This window comes from Euprymna scolopes, chromosome 10 (genome assembly GCF_053919585.1).
Source record: "Euprymna scolopes isolate OS-2025 chromosome 10, ASM5391958v1, whole genome shotgun sequence".
Lineage (NCBI taxonomy): Eukaryota > Metazoa > Mollusca > Cephalopoda > Sepiida > Sepiolidae > Euprymna > Euprymna scolopes.
In genome coordinates this window covers 113,362,301-113,385,728 of record NC_136491.1, presented here as the reverse complement: position 1 = coordinate 113,385,728, position 23,428 = coordinate 113,362,301, and the positions used below count along the sequence as shown (strand labels likewise).

The 23,428-nt window shown below is 31.7% G+C and overlaps 2 protein-coding genes across 4 annotated transcripts in view; one reads left to right on the top strand and one right to left on the bottom strand.

The window, feature by feature from the left end:
• Positions 1-15,287, bottom strand: part of LOC145286226 (proteasomal ATPase-associated factor 1-like) — a 55,779-nt gene extending 40,492 nt beyond the window's left edge. Inside the window, exons 1-3 of the mRNA XM_080135041.1 lie at positions 14,982-15,287; positions 9,917-9,969; positions 7,384-7,487 (exon numbers count right to left, since the gene is read on the bottom strand). Coding sequence (XP_079991167.1) covers positions 7,384-7,487; positions 9,917-9,969; positions 14,982-15,034 — 210 coding nt within the window. The 5' untranslated portion in view covers positions 15,035-15,287. The remainder of the gene's footprint in view (positions 1-7,383; positions 7,488-9,916; positions 9,970-14,981) is intronic.
• The window catches only part of LOC145286224 (WD and tetratricopeptide repeats protein 1-like), a 104,013-nt gene continuing 95,859 nt past the window's right edge, over positions 15,275-23,428 (top strand). For 2 of the 3 annotated variants that reach the window (XM_080135038.1, XM_080135037.1), the window contains exon 1: positions 15,275-16,390. In XM_080135038.1, the coding sequence (XP_079991164.1) occupies positions 16,340-16,390 (51 nt within the window). In that variant the 5' untranslated portion in view covers positions 15,275-16,339. Of the gene's footprint in view, positions 16,391-18,035; positions 18,055-23,428 lie in introns of those variants that run through there. The other variant, XM_080135039.1, reaches the window with a different exon arrangement.

The following is a 23,428-nucleotide window of genomic DNA, read 5'->3' as shown; positions in this document are numbered from 1 at the left end:
AAAAACATGTAAATGTAATCGCCCAAAAAAAGAAGTATGTGATACCCTCTCCATCAGGTGAGATTCTAACAATAGTAAAAATCATTTATTTATGGGCGTCCGAAATGGCTACCCTTAAAAATATGCAAAGGGAATGTGGTATTATATCGGAGCACACTTACACATTTCCTTTACCCTATCTCCTCCCTCTTTGCCGTCAATGGCCGTTCAACAGTCAACCGAAGTAAAAATTCCTAAGGAAGTATCCTCATCTCAAGAAAGTTCTTCCACTGGCAATGAACAGACATAAAAAATAAATAAAATAAAATAAAAAATATAAAGTTTTCTTGAAAAAAAAAAAAAAAAAAAATTTTTTCCTGTACTTTCATCTAACAATTTACACTTTTCGTAAACATATTTTTATGTACTTTTTTTAAAATATATATATATATATATATATATATATATATATATATATATACAAAATTTCTGTGGACCCCTCGCCCCAAAAAAAACTTGACTGAACAAAAAGTCTTGGAAAAAATTTTTTTTAAAATTTGTACTTACACCTAAGAATTTACGGTGAAAAAAAAGTAAAACTTTCATCATTTCTTGAAGGAAAAAAAAATTTTTTTGTTGATAAATATTTTGCAAAAAAAAAAAAAAAAAAAAAAAAAAAAAAAAGATAAATAAAAAAATATATATATAAAATAAAATAAATAAAAATATTTTCAGTCCTATAAAAGGCAGGTTTTTGTTATTTTTGATTATTTACATTTGTATTTTTTCCGGTTTGTTTGTTTTTAAAGCATCTGTTACAACACTCGGCTTAAACTTATGATTGCTGGTCTCGCTCGATCCATGCTTGATGGGAATTCCTGAGAATCCGGCTCAAATTATGCAAGAGTATCGGATATTTAAAAATAAAGCAAAACATCTTTTTGTCTATACAAAATTATTTTTTCACACTAGAAACGTCTTGCAATTACCAACTTAATTTATTTGGGAATAGTTTGTTATTTTATCTTTCTAACTTCGGAATGTATAAAAAAAAAAAACAACTCATCAGGGGAAGTAACTCTACTAGTTTCATAAAAAATCTATGTCGGAAGTAATAATTCCAAATAAATTTAATTAAATATATATCAATATAATTGTTATTTAGAGTTGATGACATAATCTTAAATAGAACACTTAAAACAACTCTCACTAGAAACTTAAACTAGCATACAGCTATTTAGTATATGTATTACTTTAAATTTAAATTCAAAATGGCATAATGAAAGAAAAATATCTTCCAATTTTCGATTTTTTTTTAATCATGTCCAAACGCATTTTATTTCCTTTTGGTGGATTGATTGTTGCTATTTCTTCTGATGAGTTAAGGGCAAAATAGATTTACTGATTGATATAATAATTAAGTGATTGATTTTGTGCTATGAAACAGATAGTGTCAAGAATTATAAATGTCAATTGAATTAAAGGAATAAATTGTAAGATGGTCACCATCATGAAATTTGGAATATAGACTTTTGTCATTCATTCATTATATGCTCTGTAATTACATTGAGCTTCTTAAATAAGGATTGGTATATATAAAAAGGAAATATAAGTAAATAAAGAATGTTTCCACAGAAATTATATATATATATATATATATATATATGTGTGTGTGTGTGTGTGTGTGTGTACACGAGATGCCTTCAGTAAGTTTCCAGACTTTTTTCGTATAAGCACTTTTATTGATAGCACACACATGAAATTCTAGTCTTCTTTAAAGTAATCTCCTCCCGCTCCAATGCATTTGTTGTACCATTCCAACAGCTTCTGGAAGGTTCCATGGAAGTTTTGTGTCAGTGTGTCGATGACCCTTGTGACAGTCTCTTTCATATCCTCAATTGTCTCATAACCACAGCCTCTAAGGTTTTCCTTGAGCTTAGGGTAGAACCAAAAGTCACAGGGAGCAAGGTCTGGACTGTAGAGAGGGTGAGGAACTGTCTTGATGCTCATCTTGGTCTAATAGTTTGTGACAAGGATGGAGTTATGGACTGGTGCATTAGGTGTGTCAGAAATTTTGTGAAAAATAGTGAATAATTCCACCCCGTCTTTCCAAGCTTATAACTACTCGAAAAATGTAATTCAAGCCCTAATTTTTTTTTTCAATTAAAGGAGCAAGGACCAAGGTTTCATTAAAAAAAAAAGAAGAAGAAACAAACAACGTGGTTTAAAAAAAAAAAAAAGTAAAAAGGTTTTAAACTTCGAACTTTACAGATAAATTTCTAAAAAACACTACTGTTTTTTGTTTTAAATTTGAATATATTATTTATTGACCTTTTCTCTTCAATTTGTGATATATAAAACTTTGGTGAGTAAATTAATTATTTACTTTTTAATAGACACTTGAAAATGGGGGGGGCGTGAATTTAAAAAACACGTTTGTCTAGAATATTATATTCGGTTTATTGGAAAGAACATAAAATTTCACATTGACCCTGAAAATATCGTAAAAATAGAATCAATAGAAAAATTTTGATAGATTTTTAAAGTTTAAAAATTGAAAAATATTGAGTTCGGAAAATTCATTACTGTTTTTTTTTTAAATAAAAAAAATATTTCTATTACTTTTAAAACAACTTTAATAGTTTATTTTGGAAGTATAATCCATAAAGAAAATAAACAACCCACTTTTAAAAGAGAAATTACGAGTTTTTTATATTTTATTTGCAGTTTCGTGTTAGGGGTGTCAAAAATTCCTACAAAAATTCTGATACACCTACTGGTGCATTGTCCTGATGGAAATACCACTGACCTCATTTGAAAACTGCTGGCCTCTTCTGCTGGAATCTCTTCCTGAACTCCCTTAAAACATCAACATCAAATTCCTTGTTGATTGTCTGTCCAGTACAAACCCAGTGCATGAAGATCATGCTCATGCTATCAAAAAAAGTGATCATCATAAGTTTCTGGGTGGATTTACTCTGTCTGGCCTTCTTGGATCTAGTAGAGCCTGCATGGATCTAGTGGGAACTGTCTCTTGGTTTCTGGGTAATAGCAGTAGATCCAGTTTTCATCACAGGTCACCATAGCATCAAGAACTGTGGGATCTGAATTGATCAGCTTGACCATCTCCCTGCTGTCAGGATACCGTCTTTCTTTCTGATCTTCTCCAAGCACTCTTGGAACAAACTTTGCGCAAATCTTCTCTGAATCTTCAGTTCCTTGCAAATAATTGTGTGTACAGTTGCCACACTAACACTTATTGACACATGACTGTCCTTATCCATGAAATTATTTGGCCAATCAACTCTGGTATTCTGACTTTCTTACTTCTCCTACACCTCTCATCATCCCTCACAGACTCTCTGCCTTCTTTGAATCAAAAACTGATGCTCAATTCATGCAAGATGGTCCAAAAGCAGTCTAAAGCATTCTATACATTTCTGTGGCATTTTTTCCAAGTTTAAAACAGAATTTTATTGCATATTGTACTTGTAAAGTGTCCTCATATCCAGATTGTGTTTTTGAAATTCCCCACTGTGACAATCAGGCTTTAGTAGGGTGCATTCCAATTCCTACTGTAGCTGTTCATTTGAACATGAAATCATAAAAATTGGTTAGTCATCTCATAGGATATATAGAAATAACATACTGAATTTTCAAGAGTCTACGACAATTTTGAATGCCTATACAAAAACAGTCTGGAAACTTATTGAAGGCACCTCGTATATATATATATATATATATATATATCTCGCCATTGGCAGAACTCGGATACAAGTGTACATTTTTCTCATTAGGAATGAGCCAGTTTCAGCTACAAAGTTTTTTAGGTGATGCACAAGATGCAACTTCGTGTTGCATGCACTTCAGATGTCACCATTCACTGCGGCAAACATATGCTTGACATGCAGGTTCAAGGAGGTATCTTGCAGCAGGTTGCCGATACACCATTAGGTTGAGTATTGCCTTGTCACCTACCCACTAGACAAGTTTATCCAGGGGTGCATCTCCTTCAGTGAATTTAACATGGCCCCAGATACCAACCTGGAAATTTCTTTGAGATATATATATATATCTATATAAATAAATCAGTCTTATTAATATGTTCCTGAAATCTTTTTTCTTTTTTTTTTAGGTGTCATGTGTTATTAAATGTTGGTAAAAGAAGTTTTTATAGGGGAGGACAGATGACATGTAAGCCAGTAAGAAATACTAGTTCTAGTATTACTAATATATGCATTGTTTATGGAAAGAGATTATTCTATTAAAACATTTGTCTGATTATTACGTCTTAGTAAGTTAGTTGTTTTAGATTTTTTTATAATAAATCATCAATCACAGTTTACAGTTTCTTTCAATGGGATAAATATGTTTATATACAATATTTTTGTGTCAACTTTATAATTAGGACGCATCTGGTTACAGTAGAATCTATATATTAATATGATAGCATGTATGTTATTTTCTGTGTCACGCTTACATCCGGGTCATTTAATTGTTATGTACTTCCATTTCTTGTACTAAATAATTTTACCAAGAATTCTTCATAAGTTTTGGTTTCGATTATAGCTGATGGCACTTAAACCATCTATTTTTTTATAAATAATTTCACCAAGAATTCCTCAAAGTTTTGGTTTCGATTATAGCTAATAACCCATTTTTTTAAAAATAATCTCATCAAGAATTCTTCATAAGTCTTGGTTTCGGTTATAGCTGATGGCACCTTAGTAAAATTATTTATAAAAAAAATAGATAATCAAGAATTCTTCATAAGTTTTGGTTTCGATTATAGCTGAAGGAACTAAATTTATATATACATATCTATAATATAAAGCTGAACGTCTGTGTGTGTGTGTGTGTGTGTCTGGTCACCAATAGGCTCCTATATGGTTAACTATTATAGAAAACTGATCAAATATAATGATAGAAGATGTATCAAGACACAGGAATGGGTATGTTTGATCTGGCATAATGATAGTTCATTAAAATTGTGGGGTCTGCATACATGCCTGGTCCACAAAGTATGGAAATAAAAAAATTAAAAATTAAAAAAAAACGTTTACAAGTGTTTTTGATATAGATGTACATAATAATACTTTGATAAGCATGTTTTAACTTAAATAGGGATGGTATAATAAAATTGTGGGGTCTGCGTTCGCGCCTGGCCTCCATAGAATGGAAATAGGTACAAACTTTAATAAAGACTTTTCATATCTATCTGCGTAAGTATACTTTGATAATTATGTTTCAGTTTGAAGAAATATGGTATAATAAAATTATGGGGTGTTCGTTCATGCCTGACCTCTATAGAATGGAAATATGTCACAAAGTTTAACAAGGTTTTTTAATATAGACCCACAGAATATTGTGATAAGTGTTTCAGTGTGAACAGGTATGGTATAATAAATTATGGGATTTATCTATTTTATTTTTACTTTCACCATATTTTGCTTTGGTTTTGATACCCCCAAATTCTAAGCTATCTCTTTACAACCCTTCCTTTTCATAACCTATCATACTTTCATAAATCAGAGTCCATTTTCTGTAGGCTGTTTTTGAACGCAGTCAACGGTTGGTACTTTTGCTAGTGTATGTATATATATATATATATATATATATATATATATATGTATATATATATATAAGTTTGGGATTCAGTTTTGATTCAAGCTGATGAACCCAAGTCATATAGATATATTTTTTTATTTTTGAAATCGCAACTTTATAAAATATAAAAATCGATAGAACATTAACTCTATAATGATATATGCAAAATCTGCAAGAATTAAAATATCATATTTAAGCGTATTTTACGATCTGGCTATACCGGGCATCCCTGCTAGCTTGGATAAATACTTTTGCAGTTTTAACAAAATAACTACAATAATATCATAGCATCTCCATTTATGCTGAATATCTACAGAATGCCAACATCAATGTATTACATATGAAGGAGTCTTCTGTGGAATTTCCACAGGTCCCACTAGTAAATTATTATTATTGCTGCTATTTGTTATGTCATCAAAAAAATGTGTTTGATTCATTAATCTACGATATGGTTTGGCAAGTTATTATTGATTAGTGTTTATTTAATATCAGAATAAATATAAATGTTGTACAAAATATTTTATTAGTAGATGAGCTGCATTTGGCTCGGTAGATAAAATGTTGCACTAAAGCCATTTTATACCTATAAGAACATTCATCGCCAATGCAAAAGGATTAATCAGAAAATAAACAGGAACTGTCATTGTTATTCAAGCAAATATGTATATAACCACCCAGCATTGCCTCGTCATAAAATATGCTGAAATATATTTTAACTTGTGCAGATTTCATATTTATTATAATAGAACCAATTCTCTATTAATTATTATATTGTACCCAATATACAGTAGTGATTTCAAAAGTTAGAAAAAATGACTCTGGTGCCATCAGCTAGAATTGAAACCAAAACATTTAGCTTTCCAGTGGAATTTACTACCATATGACCTAAGGACAGATTGATATCAAAACTTTATAAATTAATGCAGTTTAACATGTAAATGTATATTTGCACATGTGTAGAAATAACATTTTTAGTCAACTTACGCCTGCCAAGTTCTAATTTTTTTCATTTTTGACCCCCTTATTAACTATTTTGGCAAGCTAAAAACCAAAATCAAATTTGTTTCACATGTCAAAATCTCCTATATATCAAGTTTCAAGTATGTGGACTAAAAATTGACAGAGTAGTTTGGTGGAGACTGTTCCGCACACTAAAAGATAAAGTCACTTGTATATATGTGCTTGAACTTTTTCATCCTAAATGCTAAGCAATTATGCACAATGTAGAAAATATACATAAATAAAACTGAGTGTAAGAGTAAAATGAAACCAATTATCAAATAAGAAACCATAAAAAATGAATAATTAATGAAAGTTCGTTTTTCATAAAGGAAATATGCAAAGTAGTTAATTATGAAATTGCTCACATTACCCATGACTGAGTATAAGTTTGTTTTGATAATTTTTAAATAGAAAAAGGAAGCTTTTAATATCAATGTTAGTGCAAAAAAAAACTTTATATGTGTATAGATAAGTATATAGATACATGGATGGACGAAAGAAATCGCGCTGTGGTTCACATTGGCCAAGTAGTTCGTTCCTTGCTAATGGAGTCAGAGATGGCTTCGTGGCTGGGCCCGAATCTCATTACCGGCAGTGATTGTGAGTCCTTGAACTGATGATTCCCGAAAGGATGAAACATTAGTGTCTATAGGTATTAAAATAATTATAGCCATAATCATATATGTGTGTGTGTGATCATTAAAGTAAAAGAAAAGTATGGATCTTATCATCTGTTTACAAAATAAATTGAAAGAAAATTAAGACAAACAAAATAAAAACTTAAATGTTGTTTACCTTTGATATGTTTTTAACAGAGAAGCCATTGTTTCCTTCAACATAAGGAAGTCCTGCAGATGATGTGCCACAGTTAATCAGTTGACCCCTGAGAGTTGGCTTTGCTGAAATAGATCAACAAACACACAAAGTAATGAAACTTTATTCATTCTCAGAGAGAGAAAGTTAAAGTAATATTATGTTAAACTAGCGTTGCCCGGGAATGAAAGTGGTCCTCATCAGGAATATGAGTGGTCAATGGCAATATAATCTGAAATCAGGAGAATTTCTCAACCTGTTCCCTCTATCCAATTCCACAACCTTAAAAGCTCAGGTTGTTCACATACATTCATAATTGCCTAAAAAAAATAGAATCTCATTTTTTATGGAGGAGGGGGTCATTTAGCAAAAAGTATTAAGCTATATCTTTTTTCATAGTGAAAATATCAACTGATATGCTTTAAAAGACCATAAAAATACCAACTTTATGGATGTTTGTTCTATATTTTTCAAGTTTCAGCTGGGCATGCAAACAGACATTTCCCTTTTCTATAATAGATAAAGTAACATTAATGTCTTGTTTACTGTATAAAATTGGAATTCTCTTATATGTTGCTCCTGGCGGCTTGGATAAACTAGGCAGAGTACACTATATACTATTAATGCCTCCACTAACATAATATCAAGATGTACTTGTTAAATTTCAACACTATAACTGCTCAGATAAGAAAATTATTTACATATATGCATACATACATAGTTTTATTGAAACAGATTTAATATATAAAGTAAAGTTAGTTTCTTTCTTTATTTTTGTCATTGATCCTTTTCTTTCTACAAAAATCAATATTTAATGCTAATTCATAAGTGGATCGTCGCAGCATGCTGCTATGAAGAATAAAATGCAATTCGATTTAATTCTTTCCAGAAAATACTATGATTGGGTCAGAATTATTTTTCAAAACGGACACCATCACAAAAGGAATGTAACTCTCTATTTGTTCCTACAGAGTTACTCTCCTTTGTTTGGAATGAAAAACAAAATAAAACGGCATAGATAAATGATAACTTTTATATGAAAAATAAATTATTGATGTAATTCTATGATTCGATATAAATAATAAGTACAAGCATCATTGCAGCATAATTTTTTCTTACATCATTTTTGACAAAGAATGTACATACATTTTAGTTAAATTATGAATTTCAAACTTTAAATTCATCTTGGATATTATATCTTTCATTGATGATCTTTGTAGTCTGATCCAAATCTCCAAGTGGTGATCGGCATTCGCTATCATCATCTTCATAATAGTTGAGACTGTATATCTTGGGATAAATGGACGAAAATAACCCATAGCAGAATGAGGTGAAGGAAATCAGCAAACTGAGTTCATATTTAATCAAATCTATTAAATTTCTCAATTACCAATATGTATATGTAGGCACCAAATATTTATTTAAACACTAACAAAGCCACCTGACATAACTCAGAGTCCTAATTTCCATAAAAAATGTAAATTACAGAAAAGAAATAAAATTAAAAATCAAACAACATGCGTAGTATTGAAATTTATAATATGTAAATTTGTTTTTGGACAAAATCAATAAAGTAAAAATACTTATGCCTGGTTGAGGATTGAACACATAACCTCTTCTTCTAAGTATGGCATATTAAAGGATTCAGCCACTGGATTAATTCTTATACATATTTTTCCTACTTTTTTTTTTTTTTTTTTTTTTTTTTTTTTTTTTTTTGATATATGGGGAGTTCTGGACAATCACCTTTAATTTTACATCATGTTTTTCTTGCGTGCATTTTAATTAGAAATTCGTTTGCTTAGTTTATTCATTTTTTTTGTAGCTAATTTTCATTTAAATAACTTTGTGGAACAGCAAGAGTTAAAAGATGATTCTTAAAACTTTTTATTTAAAAACCACAAAATGGGAATAAAAAAAGGTCAAAGGGCATCCAATTTATGTTAACATGAAGTAAACCAGGTTTCTAAAATTACATCTACATCAAAGAGCTATATTAAAAGCTGTCAGGAATATGCACTATTTTTTACTGATCTATTAGATAAATAAAAGTTGTATTTTTGTCTATATATTTGGATAAAACACTACAAAGATTCAATATGACCCGATCTGGTTATGGTATTTGTTGATAGGTATTACCACAGACCAAAGTAATGTGTATTGTTGAAAAAAATTACTTTCTTTTATTCTTATTGATAAAGAAAGGAAAAACTAGATCAAACACAATTTGCTTCTGATGGCCTTTTTCATCAGTTGGCAAATTCTGTGCATGACTAGGGACAATAAGAGAGAGAGAGAGAGAGAGAAGTGTGCTAAAAGAAAAAAAAAAAATGACCGAGGATGTAGAGTGTGAGAGAACCTTTTAAACTCTTTCTTAGCAAGGATGATGGATTTTGCCAGCTAGCTAAAAAAAAAAAAAATTTTAATTAATCTTATTTAATTGATCATAAAATGTTCATGGGTTTGATTCGATTAATTTATAAACATAAAAAACACAAGAGAGGATAATAATTACCTGATGTGTCGGAAAGATCTTGAAGAGCAATCCACGCTTTTCCATCTGTTTCTCTGAGGAAAATAAATTAATAAAACGTTTTACTACAATATGAAAACTATTTGTTTATAAGTACAGCAAGAAAAAAAAATCAAGAATTTTGCTTTTACAAAGAAATCAAGGAAAAAGAAAAGAAATGAAGTAAAATTTTGCAAAAAGAAAGTAAAAGATAAGAAAGAATTAAGAATAAAAAAATTTAGACTAAAATAAAAGAATGAAAACGTTTTTGGTAATTCAGAAAAAAAATTCTTGAATTTTTTTACAAAGAAATCAAGAAAAAAACAAAGTAAAATTTTGTAAAAATAAAAAAAAATAAATAAATAAGAATTAAGAAAGAAATTTAAACTAACAAAAATTTTGATTAAAAAAAACAGAAAATGACACAAGAAAAACGTCCTAAATACAACAAAAAAGAATTAACTGCATTCTTTTAGTTTCTTAAAACAAAAAAAAAACAACAACAACAAATGCGGAGAGCCTCAAAAAGACGAAATCATTTAAACATTAATCTGCATTGGAAGACATTGAGAATATCTTCATGACATCATTCATGATGAAATAAGAAATGCATGATGTTACAGAGACCACAGTCAACCCATGATTCTTTGTGGACAGTGACACACACACATATATATATATATATATATAAGAATTATTTAGATCTGGATAAATAATGTACATTTTTTCTTTAAATTTTCTTACTACATTTTAGCTGAGAATGGGGAATCCTAACAAATACCAGACATTTATCTACTATCTTAGATATTCCAATGCAGATTCTATCCATCCCTTTAAGTGCAATTATTCGTTTCTCTTTTTCATTCTTTTTTTTTTTTTTTAATTTGGTTCACCAGGTATATTTTCCAGGTAGCTTTTTAAATTCTTTTTCAGTTTTTTTAATTTTCTTTCTTTGAAGATTGTAATGCTGGGTATGGGCAGTCAAACCAGCTGCCAACATTCCCCTGCTTTTTATTCTGGCTGCTCCTAGAATGATAGAGGAATGGTACAAAAGCGTTGTTCGTAACAATGATACAAAAGAGAATAAAATAAAAGAAATGGCTCCTTAGAGTTCGATGTATAAGACGAACACAAGGAAAAGGTTACAAACTCTTTCAGACCTGTGAATTGTTAAATAGACAAATGAAAACACAGTGAAAAGGAAAACAGAAAATAAAATAAATTTTATTTACAAACTAAGAATTAAAAAAAATAAATAATCAGACAGAGCAAAACAACTTTTGGCAATGGGAAAATATATCAGTATTTAAATATGCTGAGAGAAGATGTATCAATGTCCCAAAAAAAACAAAAAAAAAACAAAACAAAACAATTCCTTTGTATATGCGTGTGTAAAAGAGAGAAAGAAAAGGATAAACTCACAGTTCCTTTCCTTTAATGTATGTGGGGTTTTAACTGTTTGTTCTTTCTTTGATATCAGTTATGACTCCTTTTATTCAATTTGTTCTCTTCACAATTTATTTCACATTTGTCATCCAACTTCACAGCAAGATTTGTGTTGATAAATTTTGCCCCTCCATTTGTATTCATCTGGTTTGCCACAGTATCCGAACATAGAAATTCATTGTTCATCCCTCAGCATCATTGTCACTGGCCAAAACAGTTTTTGTTTATTTCTCTTCATTCTCTCTTCTTGATTTCTTTTTTTTTTTTTTTGTATCCATTGTTCATCTCACTTAGAGAAAGTGGAACTTTCACCGTTTTCTCCAGCCCATTGTCTACCAACTCCCTCTTGCAGTTCTTTCTTCTTTTTCTTCTCAGTGCATATCTTTATGCACATGTGCTGCCTAATGTATTCCCTTCTCTATATAGATTCTCTCTCTCTCTTTACAGTTTTTTTTTTTTTTTTGTGTGCATGTCTTCACACAATAATTAGCAGTATAAGAGCAAGGACTTTGATTTGCGATTCCCTCATTGCACATCAAAGACACAAGGACCGGTCACAGCTCCCAAGTCAACTTTGACTATTGCAAGCGTTCTCAGTTGACCACCACTTTTCTTGCACCATCTTGATAGTGGTGTTAGTGTATTGCTTTATGAATCATGTCAGTTAGTAGAACAATGAAGGTTTCTTTATTAAAAGTACTTCCTCAAGTTTAGGAAACTTACATCATGCATGGATTGTGACATTTGGGACGTGGTCGGAGATACGAATCCTGAGAATGCACCGAAGACACCACCAATCAAAGACTTCCGATCTTTGAGTATCAGCTGTTTGCAGGGGCTAGGTTTTGCACCCATAGGAAAAGATTGTGCAAACACGTGTCTGATAGATGTGGTATTTGGTCGTTAGCTGAATTTCATGACCAGAAATGATTATGAAGCCGACAGAAAGCAAAGTGAGCCCTATTTATTCTAATTGAGATTTCAGCTTTTCCCTGGTCTGTGACGGTGGCACCAAGATATTTGAAGTCATCAACCTCTTCAACTACTTCCCCATTAAGGGTCATAGCAACTCAATGTGGCAGAAGGTTGTTGGCAGAGAGAATCTTTGTTCATTACACCAGACTAGGAAGGACTAATATGAATGGCATATCAAATAATGTATTTTTAATTTTATTTATCTTTGTCTTTTCCAGTTTGATGTGATAAGTTACTTCCTTAAATAAAAGTGCAGTACTTTTTGTGCCTATAACTAATCACAACCAAGTATTTGTTTCATGTGACTTGAATTACCCAATCAATGACAACCATTTGAAATTCAAGAAAAATAGTCTGCATTTAATATTTAAAAAAAATTGAAACTGGTGTTTATTTTTGCGCCTACTCTGAATATTTGCCGATTTTACAATATTTTTTTTTGATTCATTTCTTTTTTACTTTTCAAAACAGAACTAATGTTAAGTTTAGTGCGGTAAATTTACTTTTTGCTCCAATCAAAAGTCATGGAAAATGCATACTATAATTTGGTTTTATAAATCTTTCATTGATATGTGCTAACTTCTTTTCATTTCTGATATGTACTATACTTCATCTTTCATGCACTCTGTCAATGAAGGAGAAATTGTTCTAGACAATCCAGTGTGCCTCTTTTGGAGGAGACTGATTTTCCTCACATTAAAACAGACATTGTGTCTAACTCTGCCCCTGATTTAAATAGTTGTCAATTTTACAAGTGTTTCGGTTTGGCTTGGAATATATTGTTACCGAGTGGAGGAACTAATCCTAACTCTTACCCTAAATGCTACCCCCCCCCCAACAAATTTAGTTTTTAATCATACGAAAACAAAAAATGTTTCTACTTCATCAACGTTCTGATTCCCATTCTCATCTTGGGGAGGCTTGATGTTTTGACAAGCTTCTGGGCTTGTCCTTTACTCCTGATCTGAAATGAAAACACACATCAAATCCGTTGCTAAGGTCGCTGGAAAAATGGTGGGATCCTGATGCAATTCTCTACATATAAGAGCCAATTATATTCAAGAATGGAGTACTGTTGCCACATCTGGGCAGGAGCTGCTAGAAAGGACTTATCCTACCTTGATAGCCTAGTAGGGGATACCCTTTTCTCTTCCCTGCAATCTCTTTCTCACAGAAGAAATGTTGCGAGTTTGTCTCTGCTTTATCATTATTTTCATGGAAAGTGCTCGTCTGAGCTCCAATCTATGCCCCCCCTCTCGCTAAACTTTCACAAGAAACACTCGTCTAGCTATCAATAATTTCCCCCATTCTTTATCTGTACCTAAACGTAGACTCCATGAACAAAGTTTCTTTCTTAGAACTGCACACCTGTGGAACTGCCTTCCGTTTTCCTGCTTTCCAGCTGACTATAATATGGCCGTAACATTATCGTAAATTCTTTATCTTAAAACTGCACGCCTGTGGAATTGTCTTCCATTTTCCTGCTTTCAAGCTGACTACAATATGGTTGTCTGTAAGTCCAATGTAAACAAGCTTTTGATGAGCCGTTCCACTTCAGTAACAAATTTACCAAATTTCCATTACTATCGATTACTATATTGTCCAATTGACTACTATAGACTCTTTAACCCTTATCCTCGAGTGGCCTATGGGCCTTGATAAGTGGTGATGCCAGGTGTAAAAAAAAAAAAAAAAAAAAAAAAACTTATTTACACAAAAAATAAAACAATATTTATTCCTGAAACTTATGGTACGTTGTTATATTTGGTATTTTTTTTCTTCTTTTTACTTTAACTGCAACTCAACATTCACCGTTAAATTGACAACATAATTGTTTTCGGTTATGCTTAAAACGAATATCAGATTTAAATTTGGAACAGACAAGTAATTTTCTGGATATTATAACCTTTATTTACCCAATGTAATCCCTTACGTTTTCACCGGCGGCCAAGTTTTCCCAACTGAACATGCGCATGCATGTTAAAAAACACCCCCTCCCATGTTAGGACTGGCAACGACCACTGAAATTCATTAAGTAATGCATTGGGTAAAATGTCTTAATATCCAGAAAATTACTAGTCTACCTCTAATTTGGATGTAATATTTGTTTTCAGCATACCCGAAAGCCTGTAAAAGTCGTCACTTTAACGGTGAGTGACTGTTGAGTTGTAGTAAAAATTTACCTTATAGTTTACTGTTTTTCCATATATATATATATATATATATATATATATATAATTGTAATTAATATCCGATAAATGTTATTTTCTGTTTCTTAACGTTTTCTTTTTTAATTTGATCGGCGCTCGGGCATATACCGGCACTTTACGTTAGCTGCCGGTCAAGCCCGAGCGGATATTTACGGAAATCCGGTTTGCAAGGTGCAACAATACCTAATTAAACGAAAATCACATACGTTGAAAACAAAACAGTCAAACAACACAAAGCAAAGTCAAAAATAAAATATACGCGGTTTGTGTTTATATGTAAATATACGCGGTTTGTGTTTATGTAAAAAAAAAAAAAAATCGACTTAAATCAAAGCTATAATTGTTGATATAACTCTTTTCGAAAGTCCATATTGACTGTATGTTATGTAAATATAAAACTGTAAAGTTTAGACGAAAACAACAGAAAGATAGCTTACCGAAGTGCTAATTGCCAATCGCATTGAACAAGGATTCTACATGCGGACGCCATTATTGTGATTGTTACAAACCAAAACCACTTCCGGTTGTAAACTTTTTTGACACTTTGACTAAATATGTAAATTAAATTTTAGAAGGAATAGTAACATTTATTAAAAACGTAGCAAATAATTAGAACCAAATTTATTTATATGGATGCCAAATTTTTATATCAATTTTTTTGGTTTTTGTTTTATTTCGCTGCCTGAAGTTTTGATTCAGTATTACGACATACCGGAAAAGGAACCTAGCTGCTGCTGATACTCACCGGTCACGATCCCCGAAGTTGGACGGAGATATATCAACATTCGCCAAAAAATACCATCGATGATTTTTAAAGGATTTATTCTTTCTCGCAATGGCTCGGTTTTGTGTTAAAATCCAATTGTTTTGATAATTTGGGCAACAGACTTAAACATGTTGAACTGAGACTTCGTTTGTTTGTTTTTGTTATGTTTTCGATTGAACCTTGCAAAAAAAAGTTTGACTTGATGGGTGGTATGATTCTATTTTAAAGGCTTTGATTCAATTGTTCAAGATGTTTACTTGTTTAAAATACGACACAAACATTACTATTGCTATTATTAACATTAGATTTAAATGTAGAGAGGACATGCCTTTGTCTAGATAGCTAAAGGAGATTGATATTCTTAGAGTAAAGAAAACGAAAACAAACAAAAAATTGTAGAACTTAAAAAAGAAACATTAAAATCTCTTTCTTTTCCTGATTTTCCCTAAACAGGGGAATCGAAAGAAAAAAGTCTGAATATTTATTTTAGTTTTCATAACAAACGAGGAAAGAACTTTCGTTGTTAAAAATAATGTTCAAAACTTGTTATAAAATGACTATAGTGATTCTTAGTTTTCAAAATACCTAAAATAAGTTCAAATACAAGACTATAGTAAACTCGGATAAAAAAAAAAAAAAGAGACAAATTATTATTTATTTTATTTTTATTTTTGGTGTAACCAAGATATTTGTTTTAAAATTTCGTCACCTACAAAGTGCATTATAAAATAAACAGCAGACAACTAAAAGATAAATAAAGAAAAGTGGAAATCAACAAAATTTGAAAGAATATTGTCCTTTTCCTCATCCGTACATAAAAAAAGGGATTTTTTATCTTGCAATAACCTTAAAAATCATTATAATTTATTTTTTGTTTCTTTAAAACAATATTATTTGTTCCCTTTTGGTTTAAAGAAAAAACAGGAACTTTTTTTTTTTTTTTCTAATTTCCTTCATGAATCTTTAAAAGTTGGAACATTTTTCTCCCAACCATATATATACATTTTTTTTATATGAAACTCATCAGAAATGATGTTTAACCAAGGAATTCTGAAAAGGAAATTACAGCGGGAGGCAAATGTAAGTATCATTCACTTTTTGTTTTCAGCTTTTTATCATTATTTAAGGCAAAACTTGCTAAACCATTTAAAAATATATATTGATGTCTTTCTTCAGTAGAAAAATTGTATATTTTAATGATATTTACACACGCGCGCGCACACACTCCTAAATATAGTAAAATTGTTTATATATAATCTGATGTTATATCTTAATTCTAATTTAGAACAAACTTCTAATTAAAAAAAAAAAAAAAATGATTCGTAAACACAAAAAGAAAATATTCACAAAAGCGTACGTTTTCACAAAATTTCTCGAGATGCCAAAGATGTAAGAGTCAAGTCGCAACCATTTTTTTAATGTTCTCACGTAACACTAGACTAGTTTTTTTTTTTTTTTTTTTTCGGTACTCATGCAGAGAGTGATCCGTGCTGAAATAATAACGTTATTATTTAAAAATCCATTCTTAACATGGGGAGGGTGTTTCGTACCTATTCTGTACTTTAACCTTACAATTGAATAAAAAAACAACAACATAAAACTTTAATTAAACTTGGAAATACAATTTAAAAATAGCGCGGATCACTCTCTGCATTAGCACCGCGATTTATTGGCTATTGGACCAAGATCAAAGTGTAACTGTCTGTAGTGTCTGTTCTGATACTACAGTGTAGTATCAGAACAGACACTACACTTCAAATTTTACATTTTTGTTCCTTTCTCCACATATCTTGATGTCTAACTCTGCCTTCGTGGGGAGGTATAGGAATTGGATTTGGTGCTTTCTTTGCTTATGTACTTATTGTACTGCGGTATTTTTTAAATAGTATTTTCAAATTAAATGCAAATTTTACGATATCTTCTTTATTATTAAATTTTTAGATTAAAGTAGTTTACACCTTTCCCTCCATGTTAAGAATGGCTTTCTAAATATTATTTCAGCACGGTGCAATAAGTGCATAAGTACCAAAAATGAATTCCTAAAAGTAAAATGAAGCTCAATATATCAAACATCTGATTCTAGAAACATATGTAAAAGTTATTTCGGTACTGGTTCAGAGAGAGGCGACAGATTTTTCTTTTTTAGTGTTCTTTCATGCAGAAACAATATTGAGTTTCGTGTCGAAAATAGTAATATCCAAAAATTACGAAGATTCATCGAATAGAAAGTTATTTAATGATATAACCCTGAATTTAATTATTTAAAAATAATTTATTTTTTTGTCATTTTTTAAAGTTAGACAATTAGTGAAAATTGAGTTTTGCTAAATAAATTGGTCTAAGATTTTCAGTTTTCACAATATTTACCTCCCGTTACGATTCCAACTCTCCTGTTTATTATTATTATTATTATTATTATTATTATTATTATTTATTTATTTATTTTTTTAGCCAAACTCAATTTTCTCTTTACATTAATAAATTTTCTACCTTGTCGTTTATTTCGAAATTTTTGGATATTTTCATTATTGCGATATGACAATTAAGTAGATATAATTGATTTTACTTTTAATTCAATATTTCGAATGTCGCTCTAATAACGAAGAAGCACCAAAGTAGAAAAGTAGAAGCGAGAAAGCAGTAGAGACACGTGAAGAAGCTGCCACCCATTTTTACTAAAATATAGATTTCTTCAAGGTTGTAAACACTAAGTTAAGTCAACTTAAACGGATATCGTTTGTGTGGTATGCCTTATTTTCAAATCTTCAATCCATATTTATAAGTTTGAGCTAAAAATATCCATAGATAGTTTTTGTTTGTTCTGTATTGTTCGCCATTTTTATTTGTTTTGTAAACAATGTCGAAAATGTGACCATTAACAATTATATCGAAACTATTTATAGATTCATTTGATTGTTGAAACCAAAGTTTCTATCTTTACGATTAAATGTTCTAGTAGCCAATTATCTTGAACTTTTCAGCTTTAAAATGGCTGCCATTGAAACAACATTATCTTAACCAAATTTATAACAATTTGGTTCACCTTAATTTAATGGCGAAACGTCAGAATACGGACCGTGCTGAAATAATAACGTTAGAAATCCATTCTTAAACTGGGGAGGGCGTTTTGTAACTATTTTGTACTTTCATCATATAATTTAAACAAAAATGCTATAAAAATTGAATTTGAAAATCCTATCTACAAAACAGCAGCACGGCCCGTATTATGCATAAGTAAATTGTTATAAAAATATAAATTTAGTTCACATAATGTTTCAATGGCAGCAAGTTCAAGATAATCAAGTAACCCTTATAGGGTAGAGACCACTCATGGCCTGTTGGGTCAGTGTTTTTATTGAATTTCTATGATACATTAACTTTTAACTTTGTACCTATTTACAATGCCTCCCCACGGGACAGAGTTAGACACCAGGGTCGTTTTTTAACGTGAAGAAAAGGTACAAAAATAAAAATTGTCTCAGTCGTGAAGGATTTCTCCTCCACCGAAAGAGAACAAGAAATGGAAGTGCAGCAACTGCAGCATCTGAAGAACAGATACTACACTTTGATCTTGACCAAAAGCACGTAGTTTTTTACATAACGTATTAAATTTACTTAAAAATGAATGATGTCATAAAGGATTAATGATAACTTTTGGCTTCTCTTGAACGTCATAAAGGATAGGATTTCCGTCACCATTTCAGATGAAATGTGCATAGTGACCAGGACCAGCTAGGAAGATCGTCAGTTTTAACACACGCACATACATCTATTGAAGTTTTGTTCACAGGAATTAGATAAACAATTCTATGAATTCCTCGTGCTTGTATGACAGTGTTTACTAACAAGTTAGTATATACACTTTTATTTATACAATGTAGCTAGAAGGAGTGTATAAGTAGGGCTTTACGTTGCGAATGAAACCGTCTCATTTGCAAGTGATTTTTTTTTTTTTTTCAAAATGGTGACTAGAAATAATAAAACACTTATCTTTTGTCAATTGTGGCTTTTTTTTTTTCATCTACAGTCTTCCCAAGCAGATTACTGAGTGAAAAGTGTCTTTTCAACCTTTGTTTGTTTATGTTTTTTTTTTATTATTATTTTTTTTTTTTTTTTTTATTTATTTATTTATTTTTTTTTTTTATTAATAAAATGAGCAAACAATAAAAGTTTATTAGATCAAATTTTTTCAGATGTTTTTTTTAAGCAGCCTTTGTTATATATATATATATATATATATATATATATATATATATATATATATATATATATATATAACAAAGGCTGCTTAAAAAAAACATCTGAAAAAATTTGAATGTTTATATTTTCAAGTCTCAAAAGTGCCTATTTAGAATTACTAGGTACGTACAAAATGAATAGCCGATGCTCAAAATGTATAAACATTTTGACCCCCTCCTATTCAAATGTGGGACCGTAGGCTCGATAAAAGGAAGTTAGATGGCTAAAGACCAGCCAGCTGCTGAAATGAAAGAAACACATTAGCAACAATGAAGGAACTGAGAAGTATATTGTTCATCTCCTTCCTCTTAGCACATGAAAGTTTCTGGTTCAAAAGCAAGAGTACTCGGGGTTCATTCCCTCAAACCAGGGTTGTTGAAAGGCTGTAAGTTCTTCAGAGCTTGGGGCATCTTCTTTGTCACCACCAGCGATGTGTCAGTCACTCCCTCATCCTGACATGTTATATCAGGAAGATCAGTCAGGTTGCGGATCATGTGTTGATGTGGACTCACTTGGAGCAGTGGTATCAGTGATTGATTAGTCAGGAAGGTGAGCATGGACAGGAAGAGGCGCATGAACTGTGACTGTATCACCAGCTGACGAAATGAACTGATGATTGGTAATTATATTTGGTGGCATCAGTTTGAGAAAACACCTATTCTGCGGTCCTGGACCTGACCTTAAACTATATCCAGTGGTGAGGCCCCAGCTTGCAGGCTTTGGGGAGTGTGGAGCCACCCTTTATCATTGCTCCCAGGTTCACTCTGACCCGGAGTGGTAGTACCTGTTAGGGTTTCAACTATTGGTTAAATAGAAACCGACTTGAAAACAACAAATATATTCTATTAAAGATTTTTCTTCAAAATCTTTGGATTCGGCATTAAATAACCCGAAAAGGGTTGATATGCCGTAAAACAAAAACAACCAACCTGCATTGTGCAATGTGGTTTGACTGGAATGAAATATCTTCACATGATACTGGCGGTTTGGTAGCACTTCAACAATATTGCCGTCAAGGGAACAAGGGGAGGAGTCACTTCTTGTCTTTACCCTGCAACAACACGTTAGACCCCAATAACAAGGGCTGGAGAATTAGAGCATTTCAACAAGCCCTTACTGCACTTAGTGAATGATGTTTCCCTATCCTGTGCAGAGATGACCCACTGTTTGTGGAGGTGATAATGATGGGATGGATATCCATCACGAAATTGACAGTGTAACAGGATTTGAGCAGGACTCAACTTTACATTGGGCAGAGGAGTATTACGATACTGCAGTATGGCACAAGTTATTTTGTGTCAAATCATCTAGGGCTTGACACCCATATGCATAGATCTGGCTGTAGTTTGCACTACAGATAGACAATATTAGAACTAAGAAATCCTGAAATTTTGAGCATGTAACTCCGAGCGGTTTCCGATTTTGAGCATTTTTCGTTTTGGTGTAAGTCACATGATGCGACACCCAGGCAACAATTTTGTGATGTCATTTCTTTGAATATTTCCTGATTGAAAAATCATATGGTCCTGAAAATTCACTCAAGTAAGTTTTTTTGACCCAAGGAATCCAAAAATAGCATCAGATTTTCTAAAAAAAATGAAGCCGTATAGAGATATTAAGGGTTTTTGGATTTTTCCTCATGTGCCACAAAATCCAATAAAAAAAGGTGTAACTGGCATGATAATGCATTACTTTTTTCATATATTAATTTTAGACGCAATAAATTGCCTCTGGACTAAAAATGGTTAAAAGTTCTTGTTTCGTTCACTCACAGTTTCTGTTGAAAGTTGGGTATATTTTTGATGATAATGAAAAATATTCCCTTCGCGCTATTGGATGTGATAATCAATTTAGACATTTATTAAACTTGCCACACCTTAATTTTGGAATAATTTTTTGAGTAAGCCAGATGCTAAAATTAAACAGACTCAATTCAATCAGATATTTACAATAAAAGTAGTTCTCTTGAAGGCTTTCTGCATATATTTATCTCGCACATTAAATTGTGTTTCCATCAAAAATGGTTAAGTTCTTGTTTTGTTCACTCACATTGTCTATTGAAAGTAAAGACTTTTTCAAAAATCTTGAAATAATTCAAAAAGTATGTACACTTATTTTCTCTTTGACTCCTCCCCTTGTTCCCTTTTCTCATATAAAAAATGGCAATTTTGATAAGGGCTTTTTGTTTTAGGTAGGCCCCTTTCTGAGCGAACGTACTATTACATACACAAAATCTAACTTAAACTATCCCCTGAGAAGTACCCTAATGTGAAGCAACTAGTTTTGATCTGTACAGAGTTAAGTCAGGGGAGTGGCCATTCATGCCAGATTCCATAAATTTCATCTTCAAACAGGCAGTCGTTAAAAAAAGTTGAAAAAAATAAAAATAAAACAGCTGCAGTAAAATGGTATTCAGAAAATAGTGAATTTCACAACCAAAGTCAGCATTCAATATTTACATACTGTGGTGTTCTTTATGCCACTGAAATACAGAAATGATTTTTTGATACTCTTAGTTATTGTGTATGTCCTTCCAGTACATGCTGTTGAGAATACAGCACAAAGAATTTTCTTGATGGGAACAAACCATATATCTTCAATCTGCGGCCAACTGAATATATTATGTGGTCCATGGGGATGCATGATCTTGACAGTTCCATCACCTTTCTCTACATTTATATATATATATATATATATATATATATATATATAAACTACTTCATTTGCTCACATAAATTAATATACAAAAGTATAAATTTATGCATAAACTTTAAGTATTTACTTCAACAGTGCTCAATATGTAGGTAGAGCTAGTTAGTAAGCCATAAAATATATATGGCGATTAAGATCTGATAAGCCTGAAGAATCCTAGCGTGGATGAAACATGGAATATTCTGTGTGTGTGTGTGTGTGTATATATATATATATATATATAGTTCATTCCCACTGAACAATTTCTGACCAATTTGTGATGTTGACAATGGTACAAAATGGTGACTGGCTTTGGTTTCTGGCACTGTGTCTCCTCTGGAAAACCTTGCTTCAAGTGATTTTCTCATTTTCTCCATAGTTTCCTTACTGATCGCAAAGAAACGAATGGCAGACATCTCCTAGCAGACAGCAAGCATGGCTTTATAATCAAGGATTTGATTATTTAGAGGGCGTTGGAGTGACCGTTTAGCCACATGACGTTTTACTGAACCACCAATTTCATCACAAGGGGATTTTCTATGATTGGTGGTGGAGAAAACTCACTCACCTTCAATACCAATTCCTCCTTTTGCAAACATAAATTGATGAAATTCTTTAAGTTTTTATATTGAGCCCTGCAGGCATCACTGAAGTAAATTTTGTTCACATGCAGTAATAAGGTCTGGATGAACAGTCAGTGTCTTCGTTTGATACAGTAAACAACCAAGTTCTCTCCGATTCTCTCTCCTCTGATCTTGATCACGTTGTATAATGGGGAAAGGAGTGGCTGGTTACTTTTAATGCATCTAAAACCAAGCTTCTATCTTTACATCATCAACGTTCTGATCCCCATCTGGCATCAATTAAAATGAATGGCTCTCGTCTTGGGGAGGCCTCAAGTTTTGACAGGTTTCTGGGCTTGACCTTTACTCCTGATCTTAAATGGAATACGTACATCAAATCTGTTGCCAAGGCCGCTGGAAAAATGGTCGGATCCTTCTATCGATACAGTAGATATCTCACTGCTGATGCAATTCTTTATCTATATAAGAGCCAGATACGTCCAAGGATGGAATACTGTTGCCACATATGGGCAGGAGCTGCTAGAAAAGACTTGTCCTGCCTTGATAGGGTTCAAAATAGACTTCATGGCCTGGTGGGAGATGTCCTTTTCTCTTCGCTGCAACC